The following is a 23545-nucleotide window of genomic DNA, read 5'->3' on the forward strand; positions in this document are numbered from 1 at the left end:
TAATCTTTGAGGACTTTTGTAGAAACGAGCAGTAAAGGATCTTAAATAAAGCTTCCATTTTCTTGGCTTGTTTTAAAATACAGATTATTTAATCATGCATATAAGTTTGTCTTGAAGACTGTGATTTCAGATGCTTTTTAAAATTTTAGGCATCCACACTGAATTAATAATTTTTTTTTCAAGTATTGTCCCTTACATGAGTCAAAGATCTTATGTTACTGTTGATGAACCTGTTATTAATACGTTAATAACAACAGTAACCTAACAATGGATAGAACCTAAAAGTTATTCTGTTGAAAAGAAATTAAACATGGTAGAAATAAAAACAGGGCAGTTGTTTGAGTTGTCAGATATATTCATTACTTTTAATTTGTTTCCAGAATAACATGTATTACTGTGAAAGCATTTCTTAAAATATCATTCAGATTAATTTTCTAGTCATCTGACTTGACTTCCAGATTAGCTGTGTCTGATGTTTCCACAACGCAGTTTCTAAATTAGCCTTCCCAAATTAGGTTTTTTTTTTTTTAATTATGGACAGTTTTTTTTTTCAGTCCTGAGAAGCAATAGGGAAATTAATACCTTTTCAAATTAATCTTTCACACAAAATACGTGTTCACATTAGTGCAGCTGCTTTTGGAAATATTCTCTGCTGTGGTACTTATTTGAAGTTAAATTGTTTGAACTTCAGATACCCAGTTTGCTGCTCAAAAAAAAGATTTAATTGCATTTTGATAATTTTGACTTCAAGGGTTGATATTCATTTCATACCTTTCTGTAGTTTGTCATTCCTTTTGCTGTAGGACATTAGTACCTTGTGTGACCTAGTTTCCTATGTCTCTTTTCCACAAGATCATACTTAGAGGGACATTTCAAGTATGTTATATATGTATGTATAAAACGGTCACTGAAAACACAGGTCAATCACAGTGCATGTTTGTTCTAAGTGAGTTTATTCCAGCTTCCCAGTCTTCTATAAGGCATGAATAATGCTGTGTGGTTATGAGTCCATAATACAATGTGACACTTGCATTAAGAGTGGGATCCAGTTGCCTGAAAATGGCATTTAATGCCATTTTAGATTCCTCCAATCTTCCATGGTGTAGTGAGTACACTATAGGTTATAAAATAACATTAGAAACTGGTTGGAAACTGAATTCTAATCTGTGTATGCATCTGTGTAACTGTTGTAAAATTAAGTAAGTGATTTAACTTCTGTTGTAGAAAGGTAGACATCTGTTTTCATCTTATTTTATGCCATGATTTTTATGGTTTTCAAATTGGCACATGCAGTAATAAACGTACTCTTCTTCTTAGAGAAAAACTGTAGTCCAGATTATTGTGGATGGTAAATGGGTGAGGGATTTTTTCCAGTTTAACAGCTGAATTTGTTATCTAGAGCAATATGCATTTAACACAGACATATCAGGTTTTGGTATACTTCTGAAACTGCTATTGTCAGTCACTAGTTTTAGTTACATTAAATGTGATTTTGTTTTGTAATTAGATGTATTTCAGGTATTTTTTCTTTTGTTAGCTATTTTCCTTTTAAAGATTTTTTTTTTTTACTTTCCTTTCTCATTTCTGTCGTCATACAGAATGTGCATAACTGTTTCTTCTTACAAGTTGGGTCAGGATAACTGATGCAGAAAAAGAGTTTACAAACAAGTGTTGCTGCTTACCCAGGGGAAGAATTGTTTGAGGTTTTTTCCCAGTTATATGTTCTTCATCTAGATTTCTGTTCTTGGTGTGCAGACATGTAATGGTTTTAAGAATTTTGTTTTAGTCTTAAAACACAGCACCACAGTAAAGCTCTTAAAATCTAAGTATAGGGAGATGACTGTCCAAAACCAGCTTTGTTTAGCAGTGCTAGTAAGGACTCTGAACATAAAAATAGAGATAGTATTGTATTAGCCTTTTGTTGGTTGATTTTCCTATCCTGCTAATGCCTGAGGAAGACAGCCGTACTGCACTCTGTAGGAATGGTGATAAAAACTGGTTGACATGCACTTCTTACGATGTTTATTCTTGTAACTAACTGATGGTGTAGAAGTACGTTTTGGCTAATAAACCACAGGGACTAACATTCAGGTACCAACCAAACAAAATCTGACTTACCATACCATTAACAATAGTGTATTTTGGATGAAAGTGCACGAAGCAGAATGCAGTATTACTAGCAGGATGCATATCTCATAAATCCTAGGTCTCAGAACTCTTCAGTCTGCAGCAGCTTTCACTGTTCTTCATTCACGTCCATTTTTATGCATTTTTAGACATATTCAGGGCTGGCAGCATTCCAGAGAACCACAAGGCTCTTCTTAATACTGTGGTTGTTGGTGGGGTTTTGCTGCCTTTTAGAGATGGTGTCCACTCATTCCTAGCTTAGTTTGTGTAGGCCTTGGTCAGCGTAATAAAATGATTCCATGTGATTTTTTGTGTGAACCTAGATTTTCATGTCATAATAGCATTTCCTCTGGGTGATAAGGTTATTTGAGCAGTAAATCTTTTACTGCAAGGTCAGGTGTCAGGTCTTGATATTTGATCTAAGTGTGCATGAGTTAAATTTGTACAATAACTTTCAAAGAGCTGTAATCTTTGGCAGTTTGGTCAATAAGTTCATAGTGGTGCACACTGAGAGGCAGAAATTTGAAGGACTGTGTAAAAGACTTGGTCTGAGTAAAAAGTCCATTTTCGGATTCATCCAAACTCTTCCCGATTAGAGTCTTACCAGTACAGAGATTATCTCCAGAATGACAGTATTTTGTGCTGAAGGAAGTTACAGAACAGGATTGCATTAGTTGAATTGTCACTTCATAAGTCCATTAGTGACTACTTTTTCTGACAATAATGGTATGCTGACAATTGATTCATGCACATAATGGCTTTACTTAGCTACTGCTCAAATTGCTAATTTTTATATTCCCGTTCCCAGATTTTACTTTTATCTTCCACAATTTTCCTTGATAGTAAAGGAAAGTACTCCTAACGGTATTAAATTAAAATCCTTAAAGTATTGTGTTCCCATGAATGATATCTCCTGCCAGAACTTTGCTGTCTACTCCAAAGATTTTATGTATAGCATGATTTCAAGTGCATTCTGACTGAAGACATGGTTTTAGTGTTAAGAGCAGATCAGTAAAACCCTTATTGTCTTGTCAACTTCTTTCCTTGTCAAAGGAAAAATCAGTATTACTGTTGAAAATAATAATGCACGGAGATCATAGTAACCTAAATGTAGAATTGGGATTTTTCATAAGCAGTGAAAAAGGAGGGATGGAATAAAGTAAATGTTTTCAGTGCGTTCATGAAATGGTATTTTCAATGTGTATTACCTGAATTAGAAAGTCAGTTTCCTATGTTTTGTCCAAAAACATTACCATATATCTTGTTTATTTTTCACATAACCGTAAAGTTATTAGTAAGAGCTGTATTTGTTCATTTTACAGAACACAAATCAACTTCACAGTAGCTATTGACTTCACAGCCTCAAATGGTAAGAATAAAAATAAGCTTCTGTATTCTTGTGCTGTGTTCAGTTTTAAAACGCTTCTAAAACACTTTTTAGAAGTGTTTATGTGTATGTACTATGTCAGGATTCTGCTTAACTATTTTGTATTACGAATTATTTGTATACCTGGCACCACCTGGAGTCAGCTGAGCAACAACAGACTAGAAACCAATTCCTGTCAGAAATGCTGGACAAACAGAGCAGATAGAAATTTTCTATTAAAAAAATACATACTGAATTACATAAATAGGAGCAACTTGTAGTTGTTTACATACTTTCCAATTTTTTTGTTTGTGCATTTATTATTGCTGTGAGCAAATCGGCTAAATTGGAAGACTCCATTGAGAGGTACAAAACAAAGGAGTTTCAAGTAGAGTGAGGGTGAAGAATGGTGAAACAGATAAGTTTTGATTCTCCTGCAGAATTGTTTTCAGGATCTTATAATACTTTAGTAAATTTCATGATAGGAGTGTGTATCACGTTACAAAAGTGACACAAATACTCAATTGAAGTCACAATCTCTTGCTATCATTTTATTGGTGAAAAAGCTTATAGGTACTACTATTAACCTATTAAAGATGTACTAAGAATGTTGCATTTTTATCTGATTTAACCACAATCACATACGTAGGAAATAGGTTTGTTTCCTTTTCAATTTCTTCTTTCCTAGATTTCTGTCATTTTTAAGAGAGAAAATCTGGGAGTGATTCAGTTGTAAAGTAAACCTGACTCTTGCTTCAACAGGTAACCCTTCACAACCTACTTCACTGCACTATATGAATCCCTATCAGCTGAATGCATATGGCATGGCACTGAAAGCAGTAGGTGAAATTATTCAGGACTATGATAGTGATAAAATGTTCCCAGCTCTAGGTTTTGGAGCTAGACTGCCTCCAGATGGAAGAGTATCGCATGAATTTGCATTGGTAAGCAAATATATAAAAATTTATTTAAATTTCTTTACCACAACGTAATCTGGGGGAGGAAGACTTGTCTTAAGTAGTTAATAGGAAAAGATTCAGGAATTACAGAAAATGTTCTAATTCTTAGGTCTAAAAGACTTGTTTCAAAATTTCTCATCGTAGTTGCTGACAGACATCCAGAGTCAAGAAGTCCCTGTAGGCCAAAAATAGTAATAAAGAAACCTCATCTATAGCAGCATGAGAAACAGATGTTTGAAATACTTCGGTTTGAAGCTAATCTTACCTTGATATGTAATTGAATCATGACCCAATTTTTTTTTTTTTTGTTATTGTTGTTGTTCTCTGTAATCTGTCTTTTACAGGCTGCTAGTTTAGAGGTGTTTAGAGGTAACTTATTGGAGTATAGGATGAGGTTACAGGAATAAATCTGAGATTTTGTAGTTTTGCCAGTTAAATTACAAAATTAAAATCAAACTGGAAATTATTGAGCCAGAACTGTGCTCACAAATGTGACTCTAGTTTATCATCTGCCCCATAATTTGTACCTTAAATGCACACTGAGAAACACCTTTTACTGTTCAATGTAAGGACTGGAATTAATTCCATTTCAGATGGTATTTATATCTGGGAACCTGTTTCAGTGATCCAGAATGTGTACAGTACGAGGCTGCAAAAACTTCTTCCCTAGGCAGCTAACAGTCAGACCCAACCATGGCACTTACAGTGGATATTGGTAGCAAACTTCGATTAGATCCTTAAATTCTGAGATCATTCCCATTTAAAAATGTGCACTGGATAGTATTCACTAAAATGCATCATTTCTGCTTCATAATTATTTTTAGAGATTAATCCCTTCTTATTTTTTTTAGAATGGAAACCCTCAAAATCCATACTGCCATGGCATTGATGGTGTAATGGAGGCATATTATAGAAGTCTAAAATCAGTCCAGCTTTATGGACCAACAAACTTTGCCCCTGTAATTAATCATGTAGCCAGGTAAGCATAACAAGTACTTTGCAGAAACTTTTTATTTTCAGTACAACTACTGCACTATTTATGATCAACAGTTACATGATGCTAAAACATAGAAAAAGGTATTTATAATGTGTTTTTTTTTTCTCATTCTAATGTGATTAGTTTATACTTGTTAGTAGATCTGCATACTGTGTGCTAGTATTGTGCATTTAATTCCAGTCCCTACTGCTTGCGTACAAACAAGTGTTCAACAAGTTGATGGACTCTGGGGCTTTTCTACCCATCTGTATCTAGGGATGGCTTTCCGAGATTTATAGATTCCATTTCACTCACACTCTTCCAAACTCTTGCAAATGTTGTTGTTAAAGTATCTTATTTATAGGCAACACTCGCTTGCAAATTTACTGTTAGAATATTCTAAGTAACATCATGAACATCATTAGAACATACCCTGTCCATTGACCAGTGAGTAATGAATATTCTGTACTTGAGCATACATACTGCAGTATTTATTTTTTCCCTGCTATCAACTCTACTCATGACCACTTCTATTATGAAGTTCTGCTTAACCTTCACAGCACTAAGAGCCTTATTGAAGGCAGTGACTACACAGATTTCAGTCAAACAAAAAAGCAAGTGGAACAGCACTCTCCATGTAAAAAAAGTTCTTCACCAACTGTATAGGACAGTAGGAGCAAACAAACTGTAGTCTTTGTTTCTGATATACCGGCTGTAGAATTCAGTGGAACTGTTGCAGACTCGCTATCTTTCAGAACTTTTCAAATCTTCAAGAGCTGCTTATTTTCAAAGAACGTTGCTTCTTGCTTCTTGGGACCTTTGACTGAGGCAAGACTGGAATGGTGCTGGTTGTGTTTTGTCTTATATTCAGGTATAGCACAGGGAGAAGCTTGAGTCTCGAGAATATACAAATGTATCACAGTGTACAGTGGGTCATGCTATCACAATTATTTGGAATAGTCCTCCATCAAATTTAAAAAATACAGCTCCTTCTCATGTAAATTGCTCTTGTATAAAGGTTTGTTTTACTATCATAATATTCTTTTTTTCCTCCCTTAGATATGCTGCTTCAGTTAAAGATGGCTCCCAGTATTTTGTTCTTCTCATTATTACAGATGGAGTTATTTCAGATATGGCTCAGACGAAAGAATCCATAGTGAATGTAAGTTTTGCTGAAAATGCTGAAATATAAAATATCTTTCTAGGCTCTAATACTTTAAGAAGTAAATTGAATCTATCATTATCTTAGGTATTAAATTAGTTTCATAAATTAACCATTCTTTCCAAACAGCGAAAAAAATTATTATGCGTGAAGATGAGAAGAAATTAAAAGCTGTATCTCAGCTTAATTACTGTTTGATGGGAAGTGATAGTCTTCTAACACTAAATGTTCATATAACTTCTGTCATCTGCTTCTTGACTCTTCCTCCTTCATGCACTCCCACTATGCAGTGTTTCATGATGAACTGTGATGAACTTCATCCATCTAGTAATTGCAGACAGCTTTGATTTTTGTTTTTTTCCTCACCTTCTAAAAACTGCTCCAAATTGTCTGGTCCCAAATGCCAACAAGCATAACTGTCAGCTAATTTCCTTTTAGATAGTTGCCCTGAATTTTAAAAATCAAGGTTTTTCCTCAAGTTCTTTTAAATTATTATTTAAAACATTATTTTAAATGTTTTTTCTCTTTGAAACTGCCGTGCTTATAAGTAATACTCTACACTACAAACTGTTCTTCTGTCCCTGGGAAATGTCAGATGAAAGTATGCAAAAAACTCATCCAGAGTTTGAGAAGGCCTGTTCCAATAGTTTTGAATGCACCACATTGAATCTGTCATGTCAAAACAAAAGTTATAGAATTAGGTAGCATATTTTGAAGGCCCACTTTCACTATTTCCTGTAGAGAGCTACAGTACCATTCCAGTTTGTAGGGTGCACAGGAGAATATTACTGAAATGTTCTGTCTCTCACTGGAAAGCAAGATACCCTCAAGTTCTAGCCAGCAGCATATGGACAGAGTCTGCATGTCAGTGACCTAGCTCTGTGAATCCACGTGATGAATTTTTACAACAGATTGAGCTGTGTTTGAAGGTACAGGTTTACTTCCTTTCCAATATTAAAATAGGATAAAGCCACCTTCACTTTTAAAGGAGATAAACAAACTTTTCATCTTACAAGTTCATCCTCTGGTCTAGCTTAGAAGTTTGGAAGAGAGCCTTTTTCTAGGTGTCAGAAAGGCTCCATGGGGAAGAAAGACCAACTTTTGATTTAACTCCCCTTCAATTCCAAGTCCTTCCAAGTATGGAGGGTGAGTATGAGACCAGCAAGTTCATCTGGTTGATACTTTGTAAGATAAACTATTTGGTCACTAAGAAATACAGAGCCCATGTTTTGAGAAGTAATTAATTTTTAGGAGTAATAGCTGATGTTCTGCAAATGTCTGGAGGTACAGAAAATGTGTTGTTTGCCTAGAATGAGCAAAAGTACAGGAATTTTGAATACTTTTGATGAAGATGCAAGTTCATTTTTCTTTATAGCTCTTGAAGAATGAGCACAGTATACCATAACAGGACTAATTAAATGCTTTCTGGTAGCATTTTCCAGTCATTATAATATTTGGAATAATGAAAAAAGGGACAGTAATGTTAAATACAAGCTGATGTGTATAAAACTGAGAAAGTGTGTTTCATTTTTTAACACTGTGCTTTATGCATCCTTCTTGTTACAGCATATGTGTCAGACCTGTTCTGCTTTATCAAACTGTTCAAAGGTTATACTGTCATTCAGAAAATGCCAACACCAAGTTTATATGCTAAAGTTGAACTCTGTCTTTTCACTGACCTTGCCACTTATGGTTTCATATACATAGTATCATGTAGTACTGTGTCTACCCCATAAGGAATATTTTTGAAGAATGTTAAATTTAAACTCCAAGATTCTCGAAAACATCTGAAAACCAGAACATATTCTGTGCCTTTAAGTAGTGCCTTCATATCCAAAAAAATACTTTTCTCTCACTATCAGTGGTTTATGCAGTATACTGCAACTCAGTTACAGTTATGCTCCATTTATGATCCTTTATCACAGAATGGCTGAAATTGCAAGGATCTCTGGGTCCATCTGGTCCAATCTCTCCTCAAGCAAAGACACCCAGAGATGCTTGCCTAGAACCAGAGGGTGGTGACACACTGGAACAGGTTGCCCAAGCAGGTTGTGGATGCCCCATCAAGGCCAGGCTGGATGTGGCTCTGGGCAGCCTGGTCTGATGGTTGGCGACCCTGCACATAGCAGGGGGGTTGAAACTACATGATCATTGTGGTCCTTTTCAACCCAGGCCATTCTGTGATTCTATGACCATGTCCATATGGCTTTTGCCAACATTTTTTATATTTTATTAGTATTTAAATTAATAATTTAAAATAAAAACTAATAAATTGTGTTTGCTACCAAATTTGGAAAACTGACTATGTAGTATCACTTCATAATGAAATTGCAGTCAACATACAGTATGCACTGTGCAATATAGAATGCTGTAGCACATTAGTGATTTATAGGATGTCATATTTTTGTTGTTTTAAATAGCATGTATACATTAATTAACTGTATGTCTTCTGCTTTCAGAGGGTTGGTTTTAGACAGAGTTTTATGACAGATCGAGAATGGGAAGTGGGAATGGTGTGTTTAAAAAGCAAATGTATTTTAGATGAGGCAGAATAACGCCTTTTATATTCCAGAAGAAAACTATAAGTCTGCTCTAAAGCCACTTTACTTGAAACTTCAGTTGAGCTGATTTTAATTTAGGAAAAAGTGTTCATCTATGATTTTTGGCCAGACTAGACTCCTGTTTAAAATGACTGTGGATATTTCACAGTTCAGAATATCACCAGATGTTCATCAGAAGATCAAAATATCAGAAGATCTTTTACAGTGGGGGTGGTGAGGCACTGAAACAGGTTACCTAGTGTTGTGGTTGATGCCCTGTGCCTGGAGACTTTTAAAAGCGAGGCTGGATAAGGCCCTGGGCATCCTGACCTAGCTGTGGTGTCCCTGTTCACTGCAGGGGAGTTGGACTGAATGGCCCTCAGAGGTTCCTTTCAACTCAAAGAATTCTGTGATCACAATAAGAAACCTTTCTCAGCCCTGACATTTGTTAGATGTTTTTATATTTTTGTTGTTACCCTCTTGAAAAGAGCCAGTTTCAGAAGATATCTGTAGTGGATATCTAGTGCTGTCAGGGCAGGAGAATCCAGTATTTATTATGCTGTCTTCATAATTTTAAAGGTTTTACAGAGAGTTCATTCAGGGAAAGCCATCTTTTCCTTTTTTTATTGAATGGAAAAGGTTAAGTAAAATTAAAATTCTTAACTATAACACAATTTAATATCTTGTTTGCTTTGTGGCATGGAAGACTAACTTGAACAAAAATTTTCATTCATGGAAAAAACAGAAGATACGTATTGCTCAAATTGAAGATTTATTCTCCTCATCATTTAGGATATTAGGATAAGGAATTGTTCTTTAGAGCTTCACTTCTTATGTTTTTTATTCATATTGTTTTTGCATCTTACATAATACTGGCTGAGGTTATGTAATGAAAATCTCCTTTTCTTGTTCTTTCAAAGGCTTCAAAGCTTCCAATGTCAATAATTATAGTGGGAGTAGGGCCGGCAGAGTTTGATGGTAAGTATTTTAGTATTTTTTTTCTATAATGTTTTATATTTGTTTACATATCTATAATATGTGACTTTTGAAACACATACTGTTCTTCACATAATATAGAACAAGCAGTAAGTACTGTTGACGTTTCCAGCTGGATTGATTGATAACTCAGTATGATTACAACCTACCATGTCGAGCCCCTCAGGCTCTCTCTTCAAGTCATGGAACCATATGGGGGCTGAGCATTTACAGTGCTCTAGAAAATGGAGGAGGGGAAGAATAAAATAAGTATACTGAAGTAATTTTCAATTTCTGAAACATCAATATTTAATTGCTTTGCGATGTATCAGTTGACTGGAAATATTGATCACCTGTTCTTTCTGCAGTAATAAAATACAAAGAAAAATAAATTTGAGGCAGTGATCTGGATTAAGCTGGGTTTCACTTTATAACAGAAGTGAGCCTTACTGTCTAGCAGCAGTGGGAGAATATTACAGCAGGAAATAAATCACCAAGGTTATTTACATATTCTTTCATAAGATGTTCTAGAATAGCACTCTCTATTCCAGTGAATCAGCTGCTTCAGTTATTTGAACTAATTTATCAATTGGCATCTTGTGTATCACCACACCATGAAATGGAGATGCTCCATGTAGATCTGATCTTCAAATGTATACATCCTTTTTTTTCCATTTGTGTACTTCTGGGTAGGTGGCATGTCTCTATGTGTACAAATATATAATGTGAATAGTCATTAATGAAGGTACATTTTAATTCTTACACAAATATTCTGGGAGTATGGCAAGTGGTATGTTAGTGTTTAAGTATTGTATTCCTTGAAGAGATTGTCCAAGCTGACATTTATTCTTCAGATGATTATATGCTGCAATCAAAGGGAAGAGAACGTTTGTCTTCATAAACGCACAGGGAAATTTGCAAGCTCTATGTTTTCTTGAGAATCCTCTAGTCCTCTATTACTTACTTGTCTCTCATCCTTCCTTTGCCTTTTTCCCTTTCTCCCTGTTTGTCCCATCCTTGTGTTTGCCCAGACTCCTCTTGGTTCAGTCTAGACATGAAGGTTCCATCTTGCTTTTACCTCTGGAGGTTGTATTTATGGAGTTCTTGGGACGTCACTCCTATAGCTTTTCTTAAAGCAGGATTCTGTGTTATTCAGGGTACAGTTTCCATCTTCTGGGTGGAACCATCTATCTGCCTTGGAGTAGGAAGGACCTGCAGAGAGTTCTGGACAGGCTGGATCACTGGGCTGAGGCCAATGGGATTAAGTTCAACAAATCCAAGTGCCAGGTCCTGCACTTTGGCCACAACAACCCCAGGCAGTGCTACAGGCTTGGGGCAGAGTGGCTGGAAGACTGTAGAGGGAGTGAATCTGGGGTACTGGTTGACACTCGGCTGAATATGAGCAAGCAGTGTGCCCAGGTGGCCAAGAAGGTCAATGGCATCCTGGCTTGTATAAGGAAGTCTTGCCAGCAGGAGCAGGGAAGTGATCATCCCTCTGTACTCAGTCCTGGTGAGGCTGCACTTCAAGTGTTGTGTTCAGTTATGGGCCCCTCACAACAAGAAAGACATTGAGGCCCTGGGGTGTGTTCAGAGAAGGGCAACAAAGCTGCTGAGGGGTCTGGGCACAGGTGTGATGAGGAGCAGCTGAGGGAGCTGGGATTGTTCAGTCTGGAGAAGAGGAGGCTCAGGGGAGACCTTAGGACTCTCTACAGCGTAATGAAGGGAGATTGTGGTGATGTGAGATTGGGCCTCTTCTCTAGTGAAGGGAATGGCATCAAGTTGCACCAGGGGACATTCAAGTTGGCATTGGGAAATAATTCTCTGAGAGAGTGGTCAGGAACTGGAACAGACTGCCCAGGGGGGTAGTGGAGTCACCATCCCTGGAGGTGATCAAGAAATGTTTAGATGTTGTACTGAGGGACATAGTTTAGTGGCAGATATTGGTGATAGGTAGACAGTTGGACTGTATGATTGTAGAGTCTTTTCCAACCGTGGTGATTCTGTGATTCTTTGGACTTAGGCTCCATGGGTGAAATGCATCTAGTAGGTGTATGCCAAATCTGTAGTCCCATAGTGCTGAAGGGGGCAGAGAAATATTTGTCCTATACGCAGAAGTTCTTTCTAGAGAAGACATTTTGATCATCTTTGATGCCAGCATTGAAAAAGTGTGTGTGTAGAAGCATGTACTGTTTTAAAATTCAAGGGCCAGTCAAACCTAAGTTCTGCTGTAGAGAGACTAAGCTACTCCTCTCTGGATACTACCTGTCTAGGTCTCAAAGCCTCTGGGGGATGCCAGTGGGGTAAAAGATAAAAGTCTGGAGTTCCAATATATGATGGGCTTACTAGCTATCTTTGCAAGAAAGATAGCTAGTATTTTTTCAGTATTTTTTCATTTTGTTTGAACTGGTGATTTTATTTACGCTTTCAAGTTCTTGCATTGGAAGAGCTAGCATTTGAAATTTTGTGTTCAGTGAGCTCAACCGAGTTTGTAAATACGTAAGATGCTCCAGCGCGGCAGTGCTTTGATTTTCATACAGTGTACTGGAAGCAGAGTTGTGGGATTCTTGATTCAGTGGCTGAGCAATGACTTGTGATCATAGGTCCCCCCATTGTCACACTGACCAAAGAGCTGTCATGCCATTTAATAGAAATCTGGAACAGCTTCTGGGTATATGGACAACTTCAGAGATTTCCTGGAGCCTGTTGAAAAAGATGCAAAAGTTAGCCAAAAATGTTCTTTTTAAAAACACCTAATTCCTATGTCATTACAGTCATTACATTCCCAATATGAGTGATATTACCATGCTGTGCTACATTCTTTGATATCTTCTGTAAGAATGATTTCTGAAGATGAATTTTTATCCACCTATGCAAGTATGAACATAGCCATACAGAAATGAAATACTTGCTGGTTTGGAAGTCAGAGGAATATGATGGACCTTGTTGTAGTGTGTTGTGTTCTGAAGATTATAATAGAGACAAAATGTAGGTATCATCAATATGAAAAAACGCAAAATAGCTACCATGCATGATGTCAATGATTTTACGATTTACCTAAAGATAGCAGTTGTTGATTCTGTTGCTCTAAAGTGTAGACTGACTAAAATTTTTCTCAGTAATGTTTTTTTGAGGCAAGTAGATTAACTCATAGATAAATTCATTTGTTTCTTTTTTTAAGCTATGGAAGAACTGGATGGTGATGTAGTCAGGATTTCTTCAAGAGGAAAGTTTGCGGAAAGAGACATTGTGCAGGTGGGAGAGAAAAATTTCTTTAATTGGTATATTTTACTGATTCTGTTTGCCATGAATTCATGTTTTGTCTGTCTTCTTTCCTTTCATTTTACCATAGCATTGATGAACTTTATCTCGGAATGTTTATAAAAACTTCAGAAGCTCTTTGTGGTGTCTCATAGGCCTTTATATAAGATAAAGATACTGAATGTATTTTCATTAGGAAATGATCTCGAACTGGCAGCACAGAAATGAAGTTTTAGGGTTATACAGCAACAGGAGAAGTGTTAGTTTCCTTTGTGTTTCAGGTACTGCAATCTTACGTGAGTCTGTAAAAGAAGAATTGCAACATTTTTGGAAATCAGCAGTACCTAGGCCTTAGCAAATGTATTTAAAATACCTACGGTATCTTTCCATTTCTCTAACTGCCAGCCCAGAAGATTATGAGTGTCTCCCATCTCCTGTTACCTGTCTGCCACATACAACCATGCAGATGTCTCATACCTTAAGGTACTCCAGATGATAGCAGACATCTCTGTTTGGGTGACTGAATCAAACCCTAATAGTGCTACTCTTACCTGCATTCCATGTGCTGCTCCACTTCTCTGCTCTGGTTCTGTTCCTGTTCTGCTCTTTGCAATCATTCAGTCAGCCCTTTGGTTGTCATTGACGCCTAAGCAGTCACATGCAGGGTGGTATGGTAGCTTTGTGTGCTCTTATCCACCGTAATCATCCTTCTTTCTAAGGGCAGTTAATTTCTAGAACTCTGCAGGTTTTCCAGAATATTTAATCTGTGCTCTGGCTGCTCTGGCATCTTCTCTTCCTACCTCATTATGTACCACCTGGACAGACTTAATTTCATCTTTTTTTTTTTTTTTTTAATAAAAAAAAAATTGCATCATAAACTAGATGCAAATTTTTTGTTTTCATGGGATACTGAAGGAAAACTAAACACAGAGAAAGGCATTTGATGGCTCAGCACACTAGTCCGTGCGTGCTAAAGGAAGTATTGAAGCTGACAGATGAAAAGCAGCAAAATTCTCAAAAATCAGATCAACCTGATGCCTGTAGAAGGAATGATATCTGCCTAAGATACCTGGACTGAGTCAGCTATAAACAACCTGGAAGTGCTTCTGGGCCCCACAGTAGTTGTTCTGCAAACACTGAGCCATGTCAGGATTTTTAAAGCTAATTCAGATATTTCTAACATGCATAGCACTGTGCACTTTTAATATATGCTAGGAAGTTAAACATAATTCCTCCAAACAACAGCAGCTGCCATTTATATTGAAAGAGCATAGATAATGGGTTCTTCAAATGTTCTTCAGATGTTCTTCAAAACTTCTTCAAATGCTATAAAAAAGGTTAGTGAAAATGTTATGCATCAGAAACATTCTACTTTCATCTGAGATTTAAAAAAAAAAAAGAAAACTAAATAACTTTCTTCAATTTTTTAGAATTCATTGCATCTCAGAAATGTAATAAAACATTTACTTGATATGAACATCTCTCATTCAGAACTTTGCCCCAAGTCATACTAGATTACTGAAGGCAGTACTATTTTGTGCTCCTTCTGTCTAGATAATAACAAATACATTATGTGCTAGCTACATAAATAAAAAGGGATAATGTCAAACTCTTTAAGTTTAGTATGTATGACCTTTATTTTGTATATAAAAGGATGAAAATGACTTGCTTTTATAAAATAAGTATTCAGATGTAAAAAGATCACCTTTTTTTGTTTTTAGTTAAAGTTAGTTTGTAAAGCTAAATGTTAATTTTAGCAGTTGGTATATCTATTACATTTACTACTGACTGCAGTTCAAGAAAAGATTTGATCTTTGTTTTTCCCTCCTTGATAATAAACACAGGTATTGCAGGGACTCTGAATTATATGCCTACCAGTTCTTCCTCAGTTTACTGAATTTTTGCCTTCTTTGCTATCCTCTTTCTATTTAAGCAGTTTTGACAAAAAAACTTAACTCATGGTAATGTACGTACAGTTTCTGTTGAGAATTTTATATGTTAAAATCGTAAATTAAACTATCAAGCTAAAGGGAAAGCATTTAGCATTCTTTCCACTTCCCTTCGATCTTTCTTCTATGTTTCATTATATTCTTCTACCACTCCTACTTGCTCTGTGTGGTTGCTCTAGGCCTTGTTGTGCATATGCATATCTGTACATATGTTTCTGTCTGTAGTTCCTCTAACTCTTCTGGAGAGTTCTTCTCCATAAGGAGAGGGAGGAACTAATCTAGGCCACCCATATTGTGTAACTGCATTTCAACAACTGCACTGTTGAAATAGCCTCCCTTTGCTGCAGAAATTGTGGTCTGAGTTTTCATGTCTGTAAGTAAGGTGATCTCTTGAAATGGGGTACTTTCTGATTCTTAACCCAGATTGCGTATGCTTTTTACAAGACTGCCACTGCATTAGGAAATGAAAAAATGTGAGAGAGATAGACACTAAGCTTATTCCTTCACAGCTCAGCGTGTAAGCTTACAGGCTACAGAGGTTTTTCCATTTGTTTGGTACTCTTCTAACTTCATGCTTCTGGGGACAGTTAGATTTATTCTTGCCAATAAGTTCATGGAGTTTAAGAAGGAGCAAGCTGTTGAAACTGAGCAGTACTTGACTGACTTCTGAAAACTGGTGATGGGGTTTTCTTTGTGTGTCTGAGAGAGGAACAAACAAGTCAGAACTAGAAAATGTCACAGTATCTACTTGTTTCTTATGTTGAAAAGTCACTGAATAAAGATAGAAATGGCTATTATGGTTAATTAATTATGGATCTGCAGATGCTTTGCTTCGTACCCTAAAATCAGGTTCCTTTCTGCCCATTGTTCTCCCACCTGTATAGTTGCATGGTCTTGCTGCTTGGGTTTCAGTGTAATTCAGCATAGTGCAAATTCATTGGATCAAAGCTGTTTTTTCTGTCAATTTGAGAACTCCATTATCTGTGGAATTAGGCAGAATCAACTGAGTTGAATCCCTACATAATCTATAGCAATACTGTCTGTTCAGAACAGTTTTTGTTTTTCAGCTATTTTAATTTTGATGAGCAAGCTATGCTTTTCATTTGCTGCTTCTTTTAAGCATTTTTTAAATATTGGCTCCACTGAAAATACAGAAATTCATTGAAAAAAAAAAAAAAAGCCAACACTGTAGCTGAACGATAGCAATAAACACCCAGTTTCATAAGTCCAGGGTGAGAATTGCTTTTCAAATGATGAAAAAATAATTTAATTAAGTTCCTTATTGATAAAATGTTGTCTTCGTCTTCCCCTCCCCACCCGCCAAGAGTTTCTTGATTTGTTTAATATATTAAATAGATTTCTTCTGTTTCTGGAAAACTGTCAGGCTCTCAGAAGTGCAATGTAAGTTGAACCCCCATTGTAATTCAGTGGTTCCCTTATCTTGAAAGCTTTAGTGTTTTTTAGTAAAACAAAAATTAATGTAAAACCTTGATTGGTGTGCATCCAAGAAGACAAAATGTTTCGGGCTTTCATAATGGGCAAAAGAGTCTGCTTATTTTAGAGTTCAACCAAAAGGTTAGAGATCTCTGGGTTTGGCTTCTCAATGAGTTCTAGTTTTATTGTGGAGTATTATGTGCAAAAAGTTTACATTCGAGTCTTCTCTGTTTCCTTGGGGGACAAAGACACCATTAGGGTTTGTATTCAAGCATATTCTACTATATCAGTACCAGATGTAACTTTGGACATTGAATCCTGGTTTTGAAAAGTCACCCAGCTGCAGTCCTGAGATAGGCTCCAAAATCCGAGCAAGAAATAGAATTCCTAATAAACCTTCCTTTTGGCACAACGTATTACATAGCTTAACCCACTGCATCTCTGCCTGCTGTCTGTTGTGAATAGAAATCAAGGAGCCTAGATTGTTTCTTTTTCTCCTTACCAGCAGCACAAGCATCTTATTAGTGTGATCTCCAAGGCAGAGCGGGTAGCTGCCTTTTTGGTGTTGCAGATTTGGGTATAACAAGTTCTTTTTTGAAATCAAATCTTTTTTAGCTTAAAGTCTTGGTATGTTTATTGGTGTTAGGTTAAAAAAAAAAGTTCAAAGTGGAGGTTCACAGTCCTACTAAGTCTAATGAAAAATGATCAACGTTATAAAGTCATCCTTTCTGTTCTGTTCACTTCACATAGCAAACATTCTTCCTACAAATTCTGGTAGGTGAGGTCCATGAATAAGAATTGTAAGCCAAAAAGAGCTTTGTATGGAAGAAGTTGAGAGATATTCCAGATATGTCATTAAATCTGAGCCAGCCATGGTTTGAGAATATGCTTTGATCAGAAAATGGATTTTTTTAGATATAATATGTATATATAGAACATAGATGTCTATAAATATATTTATAATATAAAGTGTGCAAGGTAGTATATTAATGTACCTTTACTGCCTAGATCAAGCTTTCTTATTTTTGTATTTTAAGACGTATTTTGCATCTGCATCATGACCTGCGTGAGCGTTTCTTTTCTTTTGTAGTTTGTGCCGTTCCGGGATTACATTGACAGAAGTGGAAACCACGTGTTAAGCATGGCAAGACTTGCTAAGGATGTTCTGGCTGAGATTCCAGACCAGTTTCTGTCCTACATGAGAGTCAGGGGAATAAAGCCATCACCTGCACCACCACCCTATACACCTCCTATTCATGTATTACAGACTCAAATATGAGCGCTCCAAAGCGCTCAGCATTTATCACAATTCAAGAGTCTCTGGATGCAGCAGTAGCTTTTTGGAGCTAGAAAAATTCTCTTCACATACCAAAATTCTTCATATGGTTGCATGAGCAACTGGAAAGCTTTTAAATAGGATCAAAACGTTGATGTTCTGAGTCTTTTTCTTTTGACAGAAGCCCTACTTTTTTGATCTATTTATTGGAGAGGAAAGCACAAGTCAGGATTTCAACTCAGAAGATAAGTCCTCTCTGAATACTGTGTGTACATAAATGTATAGGAATGCTATTCCTCTGTATCAATGTTTACATGTTACTATTTTTAAATTTCAGTACTTTTATAAATATTCTTAAGAATAAAAGTTTGGAATATTGATTCACACATCTTTGAGCTTGCAATAGTTTGTCACAAGATCACAGGAGAAGCAATATCTCTTTGAATGTTTGTCCAGACAAATACAGATGAACGCTAAGAAAAGGACAGATAGGTGTGTTTTCCAATATCTGAATTGCTTCAGTTGGTTCTCAGTAATCTATCCATTTTACAGTCTGAGAATAAGCTCCTAAAATGTGAATGTCATAATTACATATGACTTCTGACTAGGTCCAAATTTCAAGGGGGAGGAATGTGTATTTTTTCAGAGATGCTCCAGTTTCTAAGTTTATCTGAGTTTACAGTTTTTTAAACTAGTTACTGAAGCAAATTAGAAGACTTACTTGCTATAAGTAATTAAAGAAAATTACCTCAAATCAGAACTTTGAGTGTTACAGTTGACTCACTGAGCTCATTAAATCTTACCATGCATTCCTTAAAGCTGTGGAAATTTTGCATCAGAAAAGTCTTTTGGAGTGATTACAGCAGATGTTTTATAATGGATCATTTTAAACTTAATTTGAAATTACAACATTTTGTCTAGATTGCCCATTCAAAGGGATGCTGGCTCTTAATATTTGGGTTTATATTGTCATTTAATCACATTTCCATTCAGGATGCATGAATGATAATGTTAATTAACTGGTTTAAAAATTGCACAACCATGTTGCTTTGTGCACAATTTTGTGTACTGAACTACCCAAAAATTTTATTATATGCCTGTTCATATATAATTATGAAATGATTTTGCATGTACAGTTTTTACAAAATACACAGTTTTGTGAGTTTGTGTCAGATATATTTTATTTAGAACTAATGGCCTTAAATTTCACAGAACTCCTGAAATGATTGTGAGTTGCCTTCAAATACTGTTAAAAAGGAACATTTTTAATTTTTTGTGTGTCACAGTTGTAACTGTCCTGTAATGTAACATTTTTTTCTTTGCATATAACCCGTTTACTACTTCTGTTTCTTACTACTGTATGTGGTAATGTACAGTATGAAACTACGGTGCGTTTTTTAAGCATGAAAAGTTTTTTTCCAGAAAGTGTATCTTCAATATTAATAGCATATAACTCTGTAAATGCAGAATCTTCCATTTTTAAATATATTTAAATTCCTTCAGTCTCATGCGGGAAATTCCTTTTTTTTTCCAGATAATTATCTGTTAGTAAAAAATAAATATAAAAAAATATTAAAAAGTTGTTTTTTGGTAAAAAAAAAAAATAATATTGTTTTATTTTTATTTCGAAACGGTTTTTACATAAATATGGACTTTAATTTTCTCACCAAAATATGTATTTCTTAGTGGATCGATGTTGCATGAATGACATTTGATACCTGGCAAATTTTGATGAAAGTGCATCATAAAGAATAAGTTTAAATCTACTGAATGGTGGTGGTGGTCTCCTTCCGTCTTCTGCATTTATTTTTCATACTTACGTTGTTGGCATTTTTTAAAGAGCTGAATTGATACCATACTTCTGTTCCTTCATACTGTTAGACAGGTTTTTATGCTGCCTTTTTTATTTATTCACAGCAGCCTATTGATTAAGCTGTTTTCCTTTATAAAGCCAAGATGACCAACTTCTTTTTCTTGCTTTCCAGTTCTTCACCTTTTATCTGGTGCTTAGATATCTATCAGTGTTTTACCTAGTATTTATTTATTTCAGATCGAGTTGGGCAGAAAAAGGAAGAGTAAGTTCATTAGCTGTCATTTAATAGGTGCCTTTTATTGATGCAAATATTGGTCTTGTAAATAATTCAACAAGTGAAGGAACTTGTAAACATAGGTGTGATTTAATCAGTTTAATTAATAATCATAGGATTTATAAGAATTATTTTTTCTATCTCGCCCAAGTACCAACCTGTTGTATTCTACACTGCTGTTTTTCCTTCTGTTTGGCGTTGGAGAGTAAACCTAAGTTAAGTCAGTGGAGTTTGTGTTCTTATGGGAAAAGGAGACTTTCCAGGCAGCTGATATTGCCCTGTATGTTTGACATCTTCATTCTGTAATGTGTATGAGACCGTAACTTCAGTCATGGTCATAGTAAGGTTGAGAGTTAGTTGTCATAATTTTCATTTCTCTGGAATACCAGTTGCATCTCGCCCTCCCACAAGCCATAACAGAAGAACAGCTGTTGGACAGACAGCAGAGCACAGAGGCTCTTGACAATTTAAGATAATGCTGCCCAGTCTGGGCTGTTCTGTTTTACCACTTTGTATTCCATGCATTCCATAATTAATTCTCCTCTTATTCTGTATGTAAAAATGTGGCTTTTAAAGGCCTAGAAAAAAGATGCTTAATACTTCTGTCACAAAGACTGGAACAAAACAACACAGAGCGTTCAGGAGGCTAAGGCTAAGGGTGGGTATGTACTGCATCAAATAGAAAGCTTTGTGAGATTGAAGAGAAACATTTGAACGAGTGAGGAATTTTAGATGCACTGGAACAGGTTGCCCAAGGAGGTTGTGGATTCCCCATCCCTGGAGGCATTCAAGGCCAGGCTGGATGTGGCTCTGGGCAGCCTGGTCTGGTGGTTGGCGACCCTGCACATAGCAGGGGGTTGAAACTACATGATCATTGTGGTCAGCCCAGGACATTCTATGATTCTAGAACTCAAGGGGTAAAACAAATGGTGTGTGTGAGAACTATAAAAATAGTGAAATGCTGTCACATGGAATTACAAGCATGCTACCAAAGCTCGGTTATACTGTGACTGTGGAGTAGCAGAGATTTTTTGTATTTAATCAAGGTAAAATATGACATGTTAGGTGACAAAATGAGTTGCCCTGAAAGGGAAGTTCCTTGAGGAGAGTGTTCTTCCTTTGGTATCCATCTTTGAATAGATGTTTTCCTTGTAATCAATGCAGGAAATTATGTGGCAGAGTGCAAACTGTACCAATGTTCTACCAATTAGGAAGGACGTTGCCTCATGGAGAATAGAATTTGTGAATGGCTTTTGGGCTTGATTCAGATTGTCTGGAATTGTTTGCTTATCTGGAAGGAGAAATTAGTTTGATTTTAGTTACATAAACAGAATTTTGTAATTGTAGGGAAAGGTGACAGCCTGTACAACAGAATCCATGTGGACTTCAAAGCAGCTTACTTCTGTACACAAATAGGTTTGTTTAGTCCCCTGAGAAATACTTGAAAGAAGAGAAGAATTCAAAAGAACAAGTATTCTCTGAGAAGATGCACTTCGAAAAGCTGGAGATTCAAAGCTAAATAGGGTCAGCTTAAATTCACTCCAGAATACTTTAAAAAAAAGTGGTTGAAACAGTGATACAGAATGATATATGATTGTCATCTTTGAGAGGTAATAAAATGACACAAAATGACAAATTATGCCAGTGCAGCAGGAAACCAGGGAGCATAGGAAGGGGTTATTATGGCTGTATTGGAAATTTTAAACAGAAACGTAAAGAGGAATAAAAAAGGAGAACAAGTTGACATGGGTAAATGTAAAAGATATGCACAGGCAAGTGTAAAAAAAACAGTGAATAATTAGTCTCGAGAAAGCTGAAATGTTCAGTGTCTTTTTCCTTCGGTCATCATATAAGAGGAATAATTAAATGATCAAGTCTAAATAATGGTCATTATTGCTTAAACCTAGCTTTGCAGCTACCAGTGAAAATGCCTATTTTTTGGAAGAGCGATGTAATGAGTTTTAGGATAAAGGAACAAACAGCCACCACGTCTCTTTATTAACACTTTAAGATGACATTTTGAAGGCAAAGCAGGAGTTGACAGCTTCATTTGAAGTGTTACATAATCCCAAATTGGTTAGACTGTGTTCAGAGAAATGCTAGCAGTCTTTCATCATCAAAAAGGAAAATGTACCTGTTGATAATCCATGGGGACCTGAGGGACCTGTCTTGCCTTTGGTACTGTTTAGTGACTGCCATTGATGGCATAATATATGCAAAGTTTTTATTAATTTAGCAGGTTGTATTAACTGTAGATAATTCAAACATAGAATAATTGAATGGCCTGGGTTGAAAAGGACCACAATGATCATCTCGTTTCAACCCCCTGCTATGTGCAGGGTCGCCAACCACCAGACCAGGCTGCCCAGAGCCACATCCAGCCTGGCCTTGAATGCCTCCAGGGATGGGGCATCCACAGCCTCCCTGGGCAACCTGTTCCAGTGTGTCACCACCCTCTGTGTGAAAAATTTCCTCCTAACATCTAACCTAAACCTCCCCTGTCTCAGTCTAAAATCATTCCCCCTTATCCTACCACTATCCACCCTCGTAAACAGCCATAACATTAATTTAAAACTTAAAATAAATTGTATGGATTATTAAAAAAAAAAATGCTTTAAGAGCAAATTAAATGAGTGAAGATAGGTAAGAGTACTTAAGTAACAAAAACCTGTCCAATTGTACTTCATGGCCATGCAGCAGTTCTGGGGAGAACCACAACAACAACACAACAGAGGTTTGTCCTCGTTTCAGCTGTGACAGTTTTCTTCCTAGGGCTGGTATGGTGCCATGCTTTGGACTGAGGATGGAAATGATGTTGGTAACACACAGATGTGTTAGTTCTTGCAGAGCAGTGCTTACTCTAGGAGAAGCGTTCCCACTTACTCTAAGAGAAGCAAGGGGCTGAGAGTGTGCATGGAGCCAGGAGGGGACAGCAGCGGGACAGCTGATAGAAAGTGGCCAAAGGCACGTCCTGTATCATTGCACGGGGATGGCCTCCCTGCCAGAGGTTGGCTCTAACTCTTTTAAGATCACAGTGAACAGCAAGGGTCAGCGTGAGATCGAAACTTGCCCTGCTGATGTGGAGAGCAGATGGGTATCAGCATGGCAGAAGTAGTTTCAGGAAGGCTGACCATGACCATGTAGAGCATTAGGCTGTTGCTTTGTACTGTTCACTGTTTTTCACATCAAGTGTGCTCTTTCTTTCACAACGCTTTATGGCAGTAGTATAAATTCTCTTCATCTCTGCATAACAGATTATTGTTTCTTTGCCTCTAACTTGATATGGCGTGATTTCAGGTTTAATTTCAAGCCAGCGTGTTGATGCTCATTGCTATTAGTCTGTATCTTCTGTCATCTGATTGCAGATGACTGCTATTTTCAGGATGGATTTCTGAACAGAGGACGTAGAGTACTGTATTTCTGAACATGCACTTAC

The 23545-nt window shown here is 36.5% G+C and overlaps 1 protein-coding gene across 1 annotated transcript in view; it reads left to right on the forward strand.

Moving 5' to 3' along the window:
- CPNE8 (copine 8) overlaps nt 1-20132 on the forward strand; it is a 93319-nt gene extending 73187 nt beyond the window's left edge. Inside the window, exons 14-20 of the mRNA XM_031601727.2 lie at nt 3450-3496; nt 4256-4437; nt 5304-5431; nt 6488-6590; nt 10051-10108; nt 13284-13357; nt 17837-20132. Coding sequence (XP_031457587.1) covers nt 3450-3496; nt 4256-4437; nt 5304-5431; nt 6488-6590; nt 10051-10108; nt 13284-13357; nt 17837-18025 — 781 coding nt within the window. The 3' untranslated portion in view covers nt 18026-20132. The remainder of the gene's footprint in view (nt 1-3449; nt 3497-4255; nt 4438-5303; nt 5432-6487; nt 6591-10050; nt 10109-13283; nt 13358-17836) is intronic.
- Nucleotides 20133-23545: the final 3413 nt, after the last annotated feature.

The sequence above is a fragment of the Phasianus colchicus genome, chromosome 1 (assembly GCF_987193195.1).
Source record: "Phasianus colchicus chromosome 1, bPhaCol1.hap1.1, whole genome shotgun sequence".
Classification (NCBI taxonomy): Eukaryota; Metazoa; Chordata; class Aves; order Galliformes; family Phasianidae; genus Phasianus; species Phasianus colchicus.